Source organism: Cervus elaphus, chromosome X (assembly GCF_910594005.1).
Source record: "Cervus elaphus chromosome X, mCerEla1.1, whole genome shotgun sequence".
NCBI classification, from domain to species: domain Eukaryota; kingdom Metazoa; phylum Chordata; class Mammalia; order Artiodactyla; family Cervidae; genus Cervus; species Cervus elaphus.
The window spans coordinates 155,886,812-155,906,836 of record NC_057848.1 but is presented as its reverse complement, the minus strand read 5'-3'; the positions used below and the strand labels follow the sequence as shown (position 1 = coordinate 155,906,836).

The window sequence follows — 20,025 nt, the reverse complement described above, 5'->3', positions numbered from 1 at the left end:
GCTGCTGAACAACCATCAACTGGATGTTGGATCCCACCAAAAAAAGATACCCCACATCCAAGGGCAAAGGAGAAGCACCAGGGAGGCAGTAAGAGGGGTGAAACTGCATTTAGAATCAAACCCCTTACCCACCAGAGACACTCAGAGGGTTCAAACAAACCTTGTGCACACCAGGACCCAGAGACCCCATAGAGACTGAGCTAGAACTGTGTTTGAGTGTCTTCTGCAAAGGTACGGGTCAGCAGTGGCCTGCCACAGGGGCAAGGGCTCTGGGTGCAACAGACCTGGGTACGGCATAAGCCCTCTTGGAGAAGGTCACCATTAACCCCACCACAGAGCTACCAGAATTTAGACAGAACTGGGGAAACAGTCTCTTGGAGGGTACAAACAGAACCTTGCATGCACCAGGACCCAGGAGAAAGGAGCAGTGACCCCACAAAAGACTGACCCAGACTTGCCCGGGAGTGTTCAGGAGTCTCTGGTGGATGCATGGATCAACAATGGCCTTCTGTAGAGTCAGGGGCACTGAGTGTGGCAGTGTGTGCATGGAATCTTTTGAAGGAGGTCACCATTATCTTCATTACCTCCACCATAGTTCAGCCTCAGGTCAAACAACAGAGAGAGGACACAGGGCCGCCCATAAACAGAAAATTGGATTAAAGATTTACTGAGCATGGCCCCACCCATCAGAACAAGACCCAGTTTCCCCTTCAGTCAGTCTCTCCCATCGGGAAGCTTCCATAAGCCTTTTATCCTTATCCATCAGAGGGCAGACAGAATGAAAAGCACAATCACAGAAAATTAACCAAACTGATCACATGGACCACAGCCTTGTCTAACTCAATGAAACTATGAGCCATGCCATGTAGGGCCACCCAAGACGGATGGGTCATGGTGGAGAGTTCTGACAAAACATGGTCCACTGGAGAAGGGAATGGCAAAACACATCAGTATTCTTGCCTTGAGAACCCCATGAACAGTATGAAAAGGCAAAAAGATATGACACTGAAAGAGGAACTCCCCAGGTCGGCAGGTGCCCAACGTGCTATGGGAGATCAGTGGAGAAATGACTCCAGAGAGAATGAAGAGATGGAGACAAAGCAAAAATAATGCCCAGTTGTGGATGTGACTGGTGATGGAAGTAAAATCCGATGCTGTAAGAGCAATATTGCATAGGAACCTGGAATGTTAGGTTCATGAATCAAGGCAAATTGGAAGTGATCAAACAGGAGATGGCAAGAGTGAACATCAACATTTTAGGAATCAGCGAACTAAGATGGACTGGAATGGGTGAATTTAACTCAGATGACCGTTATATCTACTACTGTGGGCAAGAATCCCTTAGAAGAAATGGAGTAGCCTCAGAGTCAACAAAAGAATCTGAAATGCAGTACTTGGATGCAATCTCAAAGATGACAGAATGACCTCTGTTTGTTTCCAAGGCAAACCATTCAGTATCACAGTAATCCAAGTCTATGCCCCGACCAGGAATGCTGAAGAAGCTGAAGCTGAATGGTTCTATGAAGACCTACAAGACCTTCTAGAACTAATACCCAAAAAAGATGTCCTTTTCATATAAGGGACTGGAAGGCAAAAGTAGGAAGTCAAGAGATACCTGGAGAAACAGGAAAGTTTGGCCTTGGAGTACAAAATGAAGCAGATCAAAGGCTAACAGAGTTTTGCCAAGAGAACGCACTGGTCATAGCAAACACCCTTTTCCAACAACACAAGAGAAGACTCTACACATGGACATCACCAGATGGTCAATCCCAAAATCAGATTGATTATATTCTTTGCAGCCTAAGATGAAGAAGCTGCATACAGTCAGCAAAAACAAAACCTGGAGCTGACTGTGGCTCAGATCATGAACTCCTTATTGCCAAATTCAGACTTAAATTGAAGAAAGTGGGGAAAACCACTAGACCATTCAGGTATGACATAAATCAAATCCCTTATGCTTATACAGTGAAAGTGAGAAATAGATTTAAGGGACTAGATCTGATAGACAGAGTGCCTGATGGACTATGGACGGAGGTTCGTGACATTGTACAGGAGACAGAGATCAAGACCATCCCCAAGAAAAAGAAATGCAAAAAGGCTAAATGGCTGTCTGAGGAGGCCTTACAAATAGCTGTGAAAAGAAGAAAAGTGAAAAGCAAAGGAGAAAAGGAAAATATAAGCATCTGAATTCAGAGTTCCAAAGAATAGCCAGGAGAGATAAGAAAGCCTTCCTCAGCAATCCGTGCAAAGAAATAGAGGAAAACAATAGAATGGGAAAGACTAGAGATCTCTTCAAGAAAATTAGAGATACAAAGGGAATATTTCATGCAAAGATGGGCACAATAAAGGACAGAAATGGTATGGACGTAACAGAAGCAGAAAATATTAAGAAGAGGTGGCAAGAATACACAGAAGAACTATACAAAACAGATCTTCATGACCCAGATAACCACGATGGTGTGATCACTCACCTAGAGCCAGACATCCTGGAATGTGACGTCAAGTGGGCCTAAGGAAGCATCACTACGAATAAAGCTAGTGGAGGTCATGGAATTCCAGTTGAGCTATTTCAAATCCTAAAAGATGATGCTGTGAAAGTGCTACACTCAATATGCCAGCAAATTTGGAAAACTCAGCAGTGGCCACAGGACTGGAAAAGGTTGGTTTTCATCCCAATCCCAAAGAAAGGCAATGCCAAAGAATGTTCAAACTACTGCACAATTGCACTCATCTCACATGCTAGCAAAGTAATGCTCAAAATCCTCCAAGCCAGGCTTCAACAGTATATGAACCGCGAACTTCCAGATGTTCAAGCTGAATTTTAAAAATGCAGAGGAACCAGAGAGCAAATTGTCACCATCCGGTGGATCATCAAAAAAGCAAGAGAGTTCCAGAAAAACATCTCCTTCTGCTTTACTGACTACACCAAAGCCTTTGACTGTGTGGATTACAGCAAACTGCGGGAAATTCTTCAAGAGATGGGAGTACCAGACCATCTGACCTGTCTCCTGAGAAATCTGTATGCAGGTCAAGAAGCAACAGTTAAAACTGGACATGGAAAAACAAACTGGTTCCAAATTTGGAAAGGAGCACGTCAAGGTTGTATATTGTCACCCTGCTTATTTAACTTATATGCAGAGTACATCATATGACATGCCAGGCTGAATGAAGCACAAGACAGCTGGTAGATGTATCAATAACTTCAGATACGCAAATGACACCACCCTTATGGCAGAAAGCAAACTAAAGAGCCTCTTGATGAAAGGGAAAGAAGAGAGTGAAAAAGTTGGCTTAAAACTCAACATTCAGAAAACTAAGATCATGGCATCTGATCCCATCACTTCATGGCAAATAGATGGGGAAACAATGGAAAAAGTGAGAGAATTTATTCTCTTGGCCTCCAAAAATCACTGCAGATGGTGATTGCAACCATGAAATTAAAAGACACTTGCTCCTTGGAAGAAAAGTTATGACCAACCTAGATAGCATATTAAAAAGCAGACATATTACTTTGCCAACAAAGGTCCATCTAGTCAAAGCTGTGGTTTTTCCTGTAGTCATGTATGGATGTGAGAGTTCAACTATAAAGAAAGCTGAGTGCCAAAGTATTGACACTTTTGAACTGTGGTATTGGAGAAGACTCTTGAGAGTCCCTTGGACTGCAAGGAGATCCAACCAGTCCATCCTAAAGGAAATCAGTCCTGAATATTCATTGGAAGGACTGATGCTGAAGCTGAAACTCCAATACTTTGGCCACCTGATGCGAAGAACTGACTCCTTAGAAAAGACCTTGAGGCTAGGAAAGAGTGAAGGCAGGAGGAGAAGGGGATGACAGAGGATGAGATGGTTGGATGGCATCACCGACTCAATGGACATGAGTTTGAGTAAGCTCCTGGAGTTGGTGAGGGACAGGGAAGCCTGGTGTGCTGCAGTCCATGGAGTCGCAAAGCGTCGGACACGACTCAAGAGACTGAACTGACTGACTGCTGCAAGCAATAGAGAAGGAACAGCCAGGCAGGGAGGCCTTTGGAAGGCCAGCTGCCAGAAGCTAGAAAAAGACTCTAATAGTGCCAGAGCTCCTGTACCTGAAGCCACTGGCATCCCTGCACACTTGGCGCTGCCAGGGTCCCTGCGATCCAAGCAGCCATGCTACCTCCATGCTCGATCCTCACTAGGACAGAGCTGCCAGAGGGTAGAAAAAAACCTTAATAGTGCCATATCTCTTGTGCCAATGGTCACCAGCTCCCCTGAGTACCTGGTGCTGCCAGGGCCCCTGTGATCCAAGCAGCTGCAATACCTCCACACCTGGTCCTCACTGCGGCAGACCCAAGTCTTCTAGGGCAGCCTCCAGAGCAAACTCCTGTGGATGACCCACATGCAGAAGTGGAGATAAAACCACAACTGAACTCCAGGGGCCGTGTGGCAAAGGAAGAGGACCAAAACCTTTTCCACCAGCTGTACAAGCTGCAGATTATATCCACATGATCAACTAGACAGACTCTGTGTCTATGGAATATACAAAAGGACAATGAAAGTTTCCACAAAAGAAAACGCCTTGTCGCTCTGGCAGCTGTGGACACTGGAGGCAAGAACATGCAGCGAATAGGGCCAGATTAGAGTCTGAGTTGTCCTGACAGCAGGTCCAGAGACCAGCCCTGTATTGGATGGCCTTCTAGGGAGGCAGAGGTGGACTATGACTCATAGAGAGAGAAAGGATGCTGACAGCTGAGATCCAAGACAAACATTTATTATTATTCTGATATTTTGATTTGTTCTGTTTTTCTTCTTCTTTTTTCCTCTGTCACTGTTGATTTTATTACTATTAACTAACTCTATCTAACCTTTTGAGAACTTTTAAAAAACTCACACTTTTTATTTCCTTTATATACCTCCTTTATCTACTTCTACATTAGCTTTCTGTCGTTCTGTGGGGTTTTTTCTTTTTTTAATTTTTTTCTTACTGTTTTTTTCCTGCTGTAGTTATTCTTTAATATATACAAACTTTTTAAAATATACTCCTATTTAACTTTGTTTTTCTATTTTTTTCCTTTTCTTTCTTTATTTCACCATGTTTGTTACTTTGTTTTGTTTTCTTTATTCCCCAGTTGGCACTCTGCTTTGGTCTTATATTCCAGTTTGAGTTTTAGTTAGTTTTGTTTTTAACTGGTCAATATCATTTTTGGTTTCCTTCACTCACCAGGTCACTCTTGTACTTTCTTTTCTTTGTACTGTTTTGGTTTTTCTTGTGTGTATGTATATTCCTTTGATTTTGGTATTACATGTCTGATTTTGTATCTACCATTTGTCTGGGGTTTGTTTTTTGTTTATAGTTTCTTTTTTTATTTTTGTGTGTTTGCTTTAATCCCTTTAAATGCTATAACAAACAGGTTGTGGAATCTCGGTTCCCTGGCCAGAGATCAGGCCTGAGCCATTGGAATGGGAGCACTGAGTCCAGGACACTAGATTTCCAGAGATTTTCTGATCCTAGGTTGTATTAATTAGTGAGAACTCCCACTAAGGCCTCCACCTGTACCCAAGACCAGGCATCACCCAACTGCTGGCAGCACCCAGTGCAGGATGCCTCAACCAAACAACAAACAAGACAAAAACACAAACCCAATCATCAGCAGATAGGCTTCCCACAGACACCCCAAAACATAGTGCCTCATACAGTACTTCCCACCAGAGGGGGAAAAAAAACTTGCCTCCTCCTACCAGAATGCAGGCACAAGTCCCTCCCAACATGAAACTGACACAAATCATTGGATCAACCTCACCCACCAAGGGCAAAAATCAAAAGGAAGAAGTAATATGACCCTAAAGCCTGGGAAAAGGAGACCTCAAACACAGTAAGTTAGAAAAAAATAAAAAGACAGAGAAATTTTGTGCAAATGAAGGAACAAGGTAAAAATTCACAAGATCCAATAAATGAAGAGAAAACAGGCAAAATACCTGAAAAAGAATTCAGAGTAATGATAGTAAAGATGATTCAAAACCTCAAAAATAGAATGGAGAAAATGCAAGAATCAATTAACACATTTAACAAGGACCTAGAAGAAATAAAGAATAAACAAACAGAGACAAACAACATGATTACTGAAATTAAAAACACTCAAGAAGGAATCAATAGCAGAGTAACTGAGACAGAAGAATGGATACATGAGCTGGAAAATAAGACTGATGGAAATAACTGCTGAAGAGAAGAATAAAGGACATACAGATGGCTAACAAAAGACATACAGATGGCTGCCATATGACCCAGCAATCCCACTTCTGGGCATACACACTGAGGAAACCAGATCTGAAAGAGACACGTGCACCCCAATGTTCATCGCAGCACTGTTTATAATAGCCAGGACATGGAAGGAACCTAGATGCCCATCAGCAGATGAATGGATAAGGAAGCTGTGGTACATATACACCATGGAATATTACTCAGCCATTAAAAAGAATTCATTTGAACCAGTTCTAATGAGATGGATGAAACTGGAGCCCATTATACAGAGTGAAGTAAGCCAGAAAGATAAAGAACATTACAGCATACTAACACATATATATGGAATTTAGAAAGATGGTAACGACAACCCTATATGCAAAACAGAAAAAGAGACACAGAAGTACAGAACAGACTTTTGAACTCTGTGGGAGAAGGTGAGGGTGGGATGTTGCGAAAGAACAGCATGTATATTATCTATGGTGAAACAGGTCACCAGCCCAGGTGGGATGCATGAGACAAGTGCTCGGGCCTGGGAAGACCCAGAGGAATCGGGTGGAGAGGGAGGTGGGAGGGGGGATTGGGATGGGGAATACGTGTAAATCTATTGCTGATTCATGTGAATGTATGACAAAACCCACTGAAAAAATAAATTAAAAAAAAAAAGAAAAAAAAGAATAAAGGAAAAAGAATGAAAAGAAATCAGGATAGTCTCAGAGACCTCTGGGAAATTAAACACACCAACATTCAAATTAAAGAGGTCCCAGAAGAAGAATAGAAAAAGCAAGCATATGAGAAAATTTTTGAAGAGATTATAGTTGAAAACTTCCCTAACCTGGGAAAAGAAATAGTCAATCAAGTCCAAGAAGCACACAGAGTCCAATACAGGATAAAGCCAAGGAGAAACATGCCAAGACACATACTAATCAAATGAACAAAGATTAAACACAAAGAATATTAAAAGCAGCAAGGGAAAAGCAACAAGTAACATAGAGGAGAAACTCCATATGATTAACAGTTGATCTTTCAGCAGAAACCCTACAGGCCAGAAGGGAATGGCAGGATATATTTAAAGTCCTGAAAGGGAAAAATCTACAACCAGGATTACTCTACCCAGAAAGAATCTCATTCAAAATTGATGGAGGAATCAAAATCTTTACAGATGAGCAAAAGTTAAGAGAATTTAGCATCAGCAAACCAGCTTTACAACAAGTGTTGAAGGGACTTCTATAGGCAGGAAACACAAGAGAAGGAAAAGACCTACAAAAACAAACCTAAAACAATTAAGAAAATGTCAATAGGAACACATATATCAATAATTACTTTAAATGTAAATTGATTAAATGCTCCAACCAAAGGACATAGACGGGCTGAATGGATACAAAAACAAGACCCATATATATGCTGTCTATAAGAGAACTCACTTCAGACCCAGAGACACATACGGAATGAAGGTGAGAGGATGGAAAAAGATATTCCATGCAAATGGAAATCAAAAGTAAGCCAAAATAGCAATTCTTATATCAAACAAAATATACCTTAAGATAAAGAATATTAGAAGAGATAAAGAAGGACACTACATAATGATCAAGGGATCAATCCAAGAAGAAAATATAACAATCTTAAATATTTATGCATCCAACATAAGAGCACCTCAATACAAAAGGCCAACACTAACAGACATAAAAGGAGAAACTGACAGTAACACAGTAATAGTAGTGGGGCGTTAACATCCCACTAACACCAATGGATAGATCATCAAAACAGAAAATTAATAAGGAAACAGAAGCCTTAAATGACACATTAGACCAGATGAACCTAATCGATACCTTCAGGACTTTCCATTCAAATATGGAAGAATATACTTTTTTCTCTAGTGTACGTGGAACATTCTCTAAGATAGACCACATCTGTCACTGTGTCACAAATCAAGCCTCAGTAAATATAAGAAAATTGAAATCATATCAAGCATCTTTTCTGACCACAATGCCATGAGACTAGATATCAACTACAAGGAAAAAAACTGTAAAAAAAAAAAACAAACAAACACAAACACATAGAGATTAAACAATACATTTCTAAATAACCAACAGGTTACTGAAGAAATAAAAAGGGAAATCAAAAAATTCCTAGACACAAATGACAATGAAAATACAATGACTCAAAACCTATGGGATGTAGCAAAAGCAGTTCTAGGAGGGAAGTTTATAGCAATATAATCTTACCTCAAGAAACAAGAAAAACATTGAATAGACAACCTAACTTTACACCTAAAACAAATGGAAAAAGAACAAAACCCCCCAAAGTTAGTAGAAGGAAAGAAATTGTAAAGATCAGAGCGGAAATAATGAAAAAGAAATGAAGGAAACAATAATAAAGATTAATAAAACTAAAATTTGGTTCTTTGAGAAGATAAAATTGACAAACCATTAGCCAGACTCATCAAGAAAAAAAGGGAGAGGAATCAAATCAACAAAATTATAAATGAAAAAGGAGAGGTTATAGCAAACAACATAGAAATATAAAGGATCATAAGAGATTATTATGAGCAACTGCATATGCCAACAAAATGGACAACCTGGAAGAAACAGACAGATTCTTAGAAAAGTTCAACCTTCTAAGACTGAACCAGGAAGAAACAGAAAATATGAACAAGCCAATGAGAAGCACTGAAACGGATTAAAAATCTCCCAAAACTCAAACACCCAGGACCAGATGACTTCACAGGTGAAATCTATCAAATGTTTAGAGATGAGCTAATGCCTATACTTTTCAAACTCTTCCAAAAAATTGCAGAGGAAGGAACACTTTTAAACTCAATTCTACGAGGCCACCATTACCCTGATACCAAAATCAGATAAGGACATCACACAAAAAGAAAACTACAGGACAATATCACTGATGAACAGAGATGCAAAAGTACTCAACAAAATTCTAGTTAACAGAATCCAAAAACACATTTAAAATATCATACACCATGATCAAATTGGGTTTATCCTGGAGATGCAGGATTCCTCTATATGTGCAAATCAATCAATGTGATACACCATATTAACAAATTGAAAGATAAAAACCATACGATAATCTCAGATGCAGAAAAAGGGTTTGACAAAATTCAGCACCCCATTTATGATTTAAAAACTCTTTAAAATGGACATAGAAGGAATCTACCTCAACATAATAAATGCCATATATGATAAACCCACAGCAAACACTATTCTCAATGGTGAAAAACTAAAAGCATTTCCTCTAAGATCAGGAATAAGACAAGGGTGCCCACTCTCACCACTATCATTCAACATAGTTTTGGAAGTCCTAGCCATGGCAATTGGAAAAGAAAAAGAAAAAAAAAATGAATTCAGATTTGAAAAGAACAAGTAAAACTCTCACTGTTTGCAGATAACATGATACTATACATATAAAACCCTAAAGATATTATCAGAAAATTACTAGAGCTGATCAGTGAATTTAGTAAAGTCGCAGGACACAAAATCAATGCACAGAAATCACTTGAGTTCCTATACACTAGGAATATATAGGAATGTATAGCAATGAAAAATAAGAAAGAGAAATTAAGGAATTAATTCCATTTGTTATTGCAACATAAAGCATAAAATACTTAGGAATAAATCTACCTAAGCCACCCTGGTGGCTCAGATGGTAAGGAATCCACCTAAAATACAGGAGTCCCAGGTTCAATCCCTGGGTCAGGAAGATCCCCCAGAGAAGGGAATGGCTGCCCACTCCAGTATTCTTGCCTGGAGAATCCCATGAACAGAGGAGGCTGGTAGGCCACAGTCCATGGGGTCACAAAGGGTCAGACAGGACTGAGCAACTAACACTCATGAGGAGACAAAAGAGCTATATACCGAAATCTATAAGACACTGATGAAAAAAATCAAAGATGACATAAACAGATGGAGAGATATTCCATGTTCCTGGGTTGGAAGAGTCAATATAGTATAGTCACTGTGAAAATGACTATACTACCAAAAGCAAACTACAGGTTCAATGCAATCCCTATCAAATTATCAAAGGCATTTTTCATAGAACTAGAACAAAAAATTTCACAATTCGTATGGGAACACAAAAGACCCTGAATAGCCAAAGCAATAATGAGCAAGAAGAATGGAGCTGGAGGAATCAACCTTCCTGACTTCAGACTACACTACAAAGCTACGGTCATCAAGATGGTATGGAACTGGGACAAAAACAGAAATATAGACCAATGGAACAAGATGGAAAGTCAAGAGATAAACCCATGCACCTATGGGCACCTTATCTTTGACAAAGGAGGCAAGAATATACAATGGGGAAAAGATGGTCTCTTCAATAAGCAGTGCTGGGAAAACTGGACAGTTACATGTAAAAGAATGAAATTAGAACACTTCCTAACACCATACACAGAGATAAACTCAAAATGGATTAAAGACCTAAATGTAAGACCAGAAGCTATAAAATTCTTAAAGAAAAATACAGGCAGAACACCATATGACATAAATCACAGCAAGATCCTCTATGACTCACCTCCCAGAGTAATGGAAATAAAGTCCAAAACAAACAAATTGGACCTAATTAAACATTAAAACTTTTCCACAGCAAATGAATCTATAAACAATGTGATAAGACAACCCTCAGAATGGGAGAAAATAATAGCAAATGAAACCACTGACAAGTGATTAATCTCCAAAATATACCAGCAGCTCATGCAATTCAATATCAGAAAAAACAAATAACCCATCAAAAAGTGAGCAGAAGACCTAAACAGACGCTTCTCCAAAGAAGACATACAAATGGCTAATAAACACATGAAAAGATGCACTCAACATTGCTCATTATTAGAGAAATGCAAATAAAAACTACAATGAGATATCACCTCACACTGCTCAGAATGACCATCATCAAAAAATCTACAAGCAATACATGCTGGAGAGGGTGTGGAGAAAAGGGAACCCTCTCATACTGTTTGTGGGAATGTAAATTGACACAGCCACTAAGGGGGACAGAATGCAGATTCCTTTTAAAAAAACTAGGAATAAAACTAACATATGACCCAACAATCCTAGTACTGGGCACATACCCTGAGAAAACCACAGTTGAAAAAGACATGTACCCCAATGTTCATTGCAGCACAGTTTACAATAGCTAGGACATGGAAGCAACTTAGATGTACATCAACCAGATGAATGGATAAAGAAGCTGTGGTATACAACAGAATATTCAGTTCAGTCAAGTTCAGTCGCTTAGTCTTGTCCGACTCTTTGCAACCCCATGAACTGAAGCATGCCAGGCCTCCCTATCCATCACCAACTCCCGGAGTTTACCCAAACTCACGTCCATTGAGTCGGTGATGCCATCCAACCATCTCATCCTCTGTCGTCCCCTACTCCTCCTGCCCTCAATCTTTCCCAGTATCAAGGTCTTTTCAAATGAGTCAGCTCTTGGCATCACATGGCCAAAGTATTGGAGTTTCAGCTTCAACATCAGTCCTTCCAATGAATATTCAGGACAGATTTCCTTTAGGATGGACTGGTTGGATCTCCTTGCAGTCCAAGGGACTCTCAGGAGTCTTCTCCAACACCACAGTTCAAAAGCATCAATTCTTCTGCGCTCAGCTTTCTTTACAGTCCAACTCTCATACCCATACATGACTACTGGAAAAACCATAGCCTTGACTAGATGGACCTTTGTTGGTAAAGTACTCAGTCATACAAAGGAATAGATCTGAGTCAGTTCTAAGGAGGTGGATGGACCTAGAGTCTATTATATGATGAAATAAGTTGGAAAGAGAAAAACAAATATCATATATTAACACATACATATGGAATCCAGAAAGTTGGTACTGATGAATCTATTTGCAGGGCAGCAATGGAGATGCAGACATAGAGAACAGACTTATGGACATAGAGAGAGAAGGAGAGGGTGAGAAAAATGCAGAGAGTAGCATGGAAACATATACACTATCACATGTGAAATAGATAGCCAGTGGGAATTTGCTGTGTGACTCAGGGAGCTTAAATGAGTGCTCTGTGACAACCTAGAGGGGTGGGAGGGAGGTTCAAGAGGGAGGGGACATATGTATATTTATGGCTGATTCATGTTGATGTATGGTAGAAACCAACACAATATTGTAAAGCAAATATCCTTTGATTAAAAATGAATAATTTTTTTAAAAAGAAGGAAAAAAACCATGAAATCACCTACTTTAATCATGTGCTTTCTTAAACGGCACTTTTTGTGGTTATATGCTATTTTCTAAAGGCATATTTTTTTTAAGAGGGTGTGGAGAAGACAATGTGCACAGCAAAATATCCAACTGATGCATTTTCTGGTCTTTAGAAATCCCTTGTCCTTTTCTGTTACAATGGAGAACGTTCATTTCAGTGCTCTCCACATTTGAGTTCCCGAGAGCAGCAATTCCTCTTTGTGCCTTCCACAAAGACTCCCTATAGGCTTGGCACAGAAAAAACAATACAGATTCACGGAAGATTTGACAAAGGAGGACAGAGGCCAGTGATGGTACTTCTGGAGTTTATAACCTATTCCCTACTCCCGTTACTATACTTAATCTCTTTCAGACAGGTGATCTTCAGATGATCATCTAGCCAATTCTACAGGGACTTTCAGGGGAAGATTTCCACACCGTTCCCATCATAGGACAAGGAAGAATTATCAGCGCTCACTGTTGGTTGTGCATGCATGTGAAGTTGCTTTAGTCATGTCTGACTGTTTGTGACCCTATGGACTGTAGCCTGTCAGGCTCCTCTGTCCATGGAATTCTCCAGGCAAGAACACTGGAGTGGGTTTCCATGACCTTCTCCAGGGGATCTTCCCCACCCAGGGATCGATCCCACATCTCTTACATCTCCTGCATTGGCAGGCGTGTTCTTTACCACTAGCACTGGGAAGCTACTTCTCTCTTTTTTCCAAGCTGGCCACCATGTCTCAAATTAAAGGGGACTCCCTTTTTTTCATCCATCAATGGGACCAGAGAATGGTCAACCATTAACCCCAACATAATTCTTCATTTCCTCCCCAACTCTGTTTATCCTTCTCTCTGTCACAAGGACTGACACTACTCCACACTCCCAAATCATCCCCTGAGTTCTAGTTTCCTGACTATCTTCATTCGCTGCTTTCTGTCATCACCTCTTAGAGTACCCCTTCCTCTTTCTAGTCATTCAGTTTCATGACAAGATCATCAACCCATGTTAGATCTTCATTTCACACAGAATTTTCAGACTAATGTCAGGGTTGGGCTTCACACAAACACACTGCTCTGTGGCCCTATTAAACCACTTTAGTACTGTGATGTCTCCCTGACCCAGCTGTATGTCTTTTGCTTTCTCATGAATTTTCTCAAGACCCCCTGTCCTCTCTTACCTGGACCACTTTTCTCCTCTCCTGCCTAACGACCTATGACTGAAGGCTCTAGTCAGAAAAACCTGGAATTGCTTGAACTCTTGGGCAATGAATGCAAAAATTATACCAAAATGTCAGAGATCCTATAACACTTGACTATAAGCACTGTAAGAATTAATTACGCTCTGCTCACCTCTATGTTGCAAATCAACAACATGACATGCATTGCTTAGGCAGATTACATCCATGCATGGGCACAGAGTTACCATCTTCGTAACATTTCAGCCTCTTCTGAGTCAAATGTAGTAGTATCTGTATTCACATCACTTGAAAAAACAGAATTCTAAATTCTGAGCAAGTCTACTTTCTCTGCTACTAACAACACCTGAATGCAGAGAGAATACTGGGATTTGAAGCAAAAGAAACTAAATCTAAAATTGAGACATATAAGACATAAACTGTATCTAGCTCTCCCAGTGCAGTAACTAGACAGTGCTAGGCACTGTCCCAAGAGGACATATTTGGACAATTCTAGGATCTAAAGTCTTGTCATTTTATATCTTATCAATTTTTATTAACAGTCTAGAAAAGGTACCCAAGAAGTTTCAGAAAAGCTGCCTCTGGTGAAGAGAAAAAATGAGAAATCCAACGAAGAAATCAAAATAAAAAGAACAGACTGAGCAGATGCTACCAACACAAATGGAGCAAAACATATTAAAATCACTGGCGGGTGAAAATGCTTAGTAAGTGAAAGAAGAAAAAGAAAATGAGGCAGTAAATCCATCTTTATCACTTCTAATATCCTCAGCTTAAATGAGCAACACAGAAATATAGCTTCTAAATGATAGAGACCCCCAAATATCTGTCTTCGATTTTCCAAATATTGCTTTATTTTCTTCCTAGAAATTCAAGGATGAGTTTAATTGGGGTGACACTCCTGAGTCACAGGCCACTTGTGAAATGACTTAACCATGGTCCTTTGATGAATAACTGGCTTTTAAGGCAATACTGGAAAACTCTTCATTTGTAAATTGTTCATTTTGCAGCCCAAGTTTAGAGAGAGAGAAATCTCTATTAGAGGTGTAAGTAGGGGTTATTATAATTATGCTTCCATGTGTTTCTAGAGCATTTATGGGTATGTGTTAACTCAGGATCTGGCCTCTGACATTAGGAGTCTGAGTTGAGAATAAGGCTGTCATCTCATACTTTTTTTTCCTTCATCTCACACCTTTTATTTTTTTATTTTTTCAGTGAGAACATCTTTTTTTTTTTAGTTTTTCTTCCACTTATTTTTATTAGTTGGAGGCTAATTACTTTACAATATTGTAGTGGTTTTTGTCATACATTGACATGAATCAGCCATGGAGTTACATGTATTCCCCATCCCGATCCCCCCTCCCACCTCCCTCTCCACCCGATTCCTCTGGGTCTTCCCAGTGCACCAGGCCCGAGCACTTGTCTCATGCATCCAACCTGGGCTGGTGATCTGTTGCACCCTAGATAATATACATGTTTCGAGGCTGTTCTCTCGAAACATCCCACCCTCGCCTTCTCCCACAGAGTCCAAAAGTCTGTTCTGTACTTCTGTGTCTCTTTTTCTGTTTTGCATATAGGATTATCGTTACCATCTTTCTAAATTCCATGTATATGCGTTAGTATACTGTATTGGTCTTTATCTTTCTGGCTTACTTCACTCTGTATAATGGGCTCCAGTTTCATCCATCTCATTAGAACTGATTCAAATGAATTCTTTTTAATGGCTGAGTAATATTCCATGGTGTATATGTACCACAGCTTCCTTATCCATTCATCTGCTGATGGACATCTAGGTTGCTTCCATGTCCTGGCTATTATAAACAGTGCTGCGATGAACATTGGGGTGCACGTGTCTCTTTCAGATCTGGTTTCCTCGGTGTGTATGCCCAGAAGTGGGATTGCTGGGTCATATGGCAGTTCTATTTCCAGTTTTTAAAGAAATCTCCACACTGTTCTCCATAGCAGCTGTACTAGTTTGCATTCCCACCAACAGTGTAAGAGGGTTCCCTTTTCTCCACACCCTCTCCAGCATTTATTGCTTGTAGACTTTTGGATAGCAGCCATCCTGACTGGCGTGTAATGGTACCTCATCTCACACCTATTAAATGGCCTTGGGTGCCACAGAAAACTACAAAAAAGGTTGCTGACTAACTGAATGATATCTGTGATCTAAATTCTTTATATGTAAGCAAAGACAGACCACCATGCAAAGTAAGATGAATGGCTTGTTTTAAAGTTGCAAGAATACTAGAGTGGTTAGCCATTCCCTTTTCCAGGGGATCTTCCCCACCCAGGGACTGAACCTGGGTCTTCTCCATTGCAGGCAGATTCTTTACCATCTGAGCCACCAGAGAAGCCTCCAGAGTGAAAATGTTAGTTGCTCAGTCGTGTCCAACTCTGTGTGACCCCATGGACGGTAGCCCGCCAGGCTCCTCTGTCCATGGGATTTCCCAGACAAGAATACTGGAGTGGGTAGCCATTTCCTTCTCCAGGGGATTTTCCCAACCCAGGGATCAAACCCAGGTCTCCTGCATTGCAGAAGATTCTTTACTGTCTGAACCACCAGGGAAGCCCTTTCATAGAGCATTACACTTAATCCATCCCACTGAAATCTAGTTGCTTAGAACATCATTTAACAACTAGTGAGAATCTCTGAGAGAAAAAGACAAGCTAGGTACTGAAACATGATCATTTTAACGGCCACACAGAAAATTTTAAAACCTTGAACTTCAGGAGCCAAAAGTATCTGCAAACTCTAGGACTATAAATATTATGAAATAATTGTTAATACATGAACACAACAGGGCATGATGAAATACTTACAGATACCTCAGCCCACCCCACTGAAGAATGTCCACTGAAGCAAATGAACATGTTGGCAAATGATGTGCAAAAGGAAGGACTTTCATCTCTTGTCCCCAAGGAATTCCAGAGCAGAACGTGAAGAGAGAAAAATCAATCATAAAACTGCTTTCCCCACAACGTAAGATGAAACAAGTACTATCATTTAGAATTAAAATAGTATGGTGGGGGAGGAGGAGTGGGATGAATTGGGATTGGCATATATATACTATTATGCATAAAACAGACAACTAATGAGAACCTACTGTATAGCACAGGGAACTTGACTTAATGCTCTGTGGTGACATAAATGGTAAGGAAATCCAAAAAAAGAGAGGATATATATATATACATATATATATGTATATATATACACACATACAGCTGATTCACTTTGCTGTAGAGCAGAAACTAACACAACACTGTAAAGAAACTACACTCCAATAAAAAATTTTAGATAGAATTAAAATAGCACAAAAGAGAAATTCATCTTTCCTCAAAAGAATGGCTTTGAATCCACTCTTCATAAACCTGTCACCCTTAAACCTCTGAAGCTCAGCAACCACCAAAACTCTCTGCTCATCTGTTCTGCAGGAGCCACAGAAACAGGGGGAACTAATTCTTCCTTGAAGCAATTTTACAGTCTCTTGGGATCATGTACCTGATCTGCTGGTTCATAGGGATTCTCAGAAGACTTTTTTCTCAACTCATCATTCTAAGATGAGAAGAATAATATCCTTTCCTTTTAGTGATAGACAACACGAATACATGTTAAACACCAATCCTAACCACAATGAGACACTACTTCATACCCAATAGGATGGCTATTAGTAAAAAAGAAAAACAAACAGAAAATCACAAGTGTTGGCAAGCAAATGGAGAGACTGGAACTCTTGTGCATTGCTGGTGGGAATGTAAAATGCTGCAGTCACTGTGGAAAACAGTATGGAGGTTCCCTCTAATATTAAAAAGAGAATTACCAGATGATCCAGTGATTCTACTCCTGGGGATATATCCCCAAAACACTGACAGGAGGGATCAGTATAGCAGTGTTCATTGTAGCATTATTCACAGTAGTAAAAAGATGGAAACAACCTAAATGTTTATCAGTGGAAGGATGTGTGTGTGTGTGCTAAGTCGCTTCAGTTATGTCCAACTCTGTGTGACCCTATGGACTGTAGCCTGCCAGGCTCCTCTGTCCATGGGATTCTCCAGGCAAGAACACTGGAGTGGGTTGCCATTTCCTTCTCCAGGGGATCTTCCCGACTCAGGGATCGAACAGGGGTCTCCTGCATTGCAGGCAGGTTCTTTACCCTTTGAGCCACTAGGGAAGCAACAGAGGGATAGTTAAAACAACTGTGATTTACCAATACAATGGAGTATTATTCGGCCTTAAAGAGGAAGGAAATTCAGGCACATGGATGAACCTTGAAGACATTATGCTGAATGAAATAAACCACAAATGGACAATTATTTTATAATTCCAGTCACACGAGTAGTCAAAGAAAAAGAAAGAAAGTAAAAAGGTAACTGCTAAGTGGAGGGGGAACTGGGAGTTAGCATTTAATAAGCACAAAGTTTTCAGTTTGGGAAGATGTAAAATTTTTGGAGATAGATGGTGATGATGGTTGTATAGCAATGTGAATGTATTTAACACTACTGAACTGTACACTCAAAAAGGAATAAAGTGGTGTCATGTTATATATATTTTACCACAATGAAAAGATTTTATACTTTTAGAAGGGTGCACAGAAAGCTCTTATGGGGGATTTCCACTGGGAAGTAAAGTTAAGTATGGGATTGAGACAGTCTTGGTTTTGTTCTGTTGGAATTTTTTTTAATCATATACTTACTTGGGTTATTTTCATTTAAAACAAAAACAACCAGAATTAAGTCACACTATAATCTGGAAGTTCCTCTTTTAAAAATTCAGTCAAAGGAAATAATCAGAGAAGGTACAATAATGCATATACAAAATGTTATTTTTAATAGCAAAAATCTGGAAGCAACCTAAACGGTTATCACACAGGGAGTGGTTCAATAGATGGTGGTGCATCTTGACAATGAATGATCACACAGCTCTCTGACAGAAATGGGGAACTCATAATATATTAAATTTTAAAAACTAGTGACATTTAATATGACCTCATTATTGTATGAAGAGTGATGTGTGCTACATGCACATTCAGGATCAGAGTCTAGAAGATGCATATAAAATGTTGACTACGGTTATTCCTGGATTATAGAATTAAGGACAATTTCTATTTGTTTCTTGGTATTCTTTAACTTTGAGTTGTTATTATTATAGCAATTATTGCAAAGAGCTTCTATAAGCAGAGGAATAAGAGAGCTATTTCCATTTTGAGAAACAAGTAAGCAAAGGATTTGGGGGGCACTCAGCAGTGCAATGAGTAGTTTACAGGTCACTAACCTTTAAGGGGCCCATCTCCAGGCCCTCATCTGATGGAGCCAGAGAGGCCATCACCAAGACTTTTCCAATGTATGTTTCATCAAGCTTTTACTCATTTCCCAAATGAAGAGTCACCATCTGAATTTTGTATATAAATTCTTAATTCTGATTTTTACTTTTCACAACTCAGATCAGTGACATCCAGTGATGAGAATAATCAGCAAATTTAAGATATCTTTCAATAGGAAAATTCTTTAAATCCATTGCAGATGAATATATTTTTTATTTTAGCCAACTGCTGCCTGCACTCATGTCCTTCTAGGCAAGCAACAGACACCATTCAAAAAACTTTTCAAGAAGTCCTCCTACTCTTAAAATAGTGTGTTAAAACAGTGTGTTTCCTTCTTTTCATGCTATTTTCCTTTTATGTAATTGTGAAAATATTATGTTAGAGCTGACAGAAAAAGACATAGAGGGATATATTTTATAGATATCATCAACCTGTCCCTTAAAATTTTTTTTTGCAAGAAGAAACAGGAATATGGAAGACATATGACACATTGGAAGCCTTACTTGTCCTGTGGCTTATTTAGGGAATTTTATTTTGTGTTTGGAAAATGACAGACTTCTGCTTTTAGGTAGACAAATATGAACAACTCACAGAGAGAAACCAGATCACCTATTACTAGCAAACTCTTAGAAAATCAAATAATTTAGTGTCTCTATTTTACCCTGTATATGAGCAAACAAAGAGAAATGTCCAGTACTACAAAATCAGCCAAAGATCTTTACCTCAATAAAAAGCAATTCAACAGCACCCAGAAGTCACTACTCACAGCTCCTTCATTCACCAGGCAAACTCCAATGTCCAAGCCCCCCACCCAGAGTGAAACGCCCCACTGTTGGCTCACTCTGTGCGGACGTGGTCTTCTCTCTTAAGCTAACCTGAAGAGCAAGCTGCATTTGTTTACCACGCAAACATCTGTAATTGCTAAACATCTCGGTGACATGGTGTAACAGTTACTGCTTGTGCAAACTGCCCATCCAAATTACTCTCTGCAGTATGAGGACACGAAAACCCCAGACACAGAGAAATTAGAAACATCTGTAAAAATTAATGGCCAAATTGACCAAAGTGGTGGGGGGTGGTTAAAACAGCTAA

At 39.7% G+C, this 20,025-nt stretch overlaps 1 protein-coding gene across 7 annotated transcripts in view; it reads right to left on the bottom strand.

Annotated features, from left to right (window-relative positions):
* Positions 1-20,025, bottom strand: part of SH3KBP1 (SH3 domain containing kinase binding protein 1) — a 334,928-nt gene that overhangs the window by 116,196 nt on the left and 198,707 nt on the right. Inside the window, exon 1 of one of the 7 annotated variants that reach the window (XM_043896947.1) lies at positions 16,436-16,501. The exons of the other annotated variants lie outside the window; for them this stretch is intronic. Within the exon in view, the coding sequence (XP_043752882.1) occupies positions 16,436-16,486 (51 nt within the window). The 5' untranslated portion in view covers positions 16,487-16,501. Of the gene's footprint in view, positions 1-16,435; positions 16,502-20,025 lie in introns of those variants that run through there. 7 annotated transcript variants of the gene reach the window in all.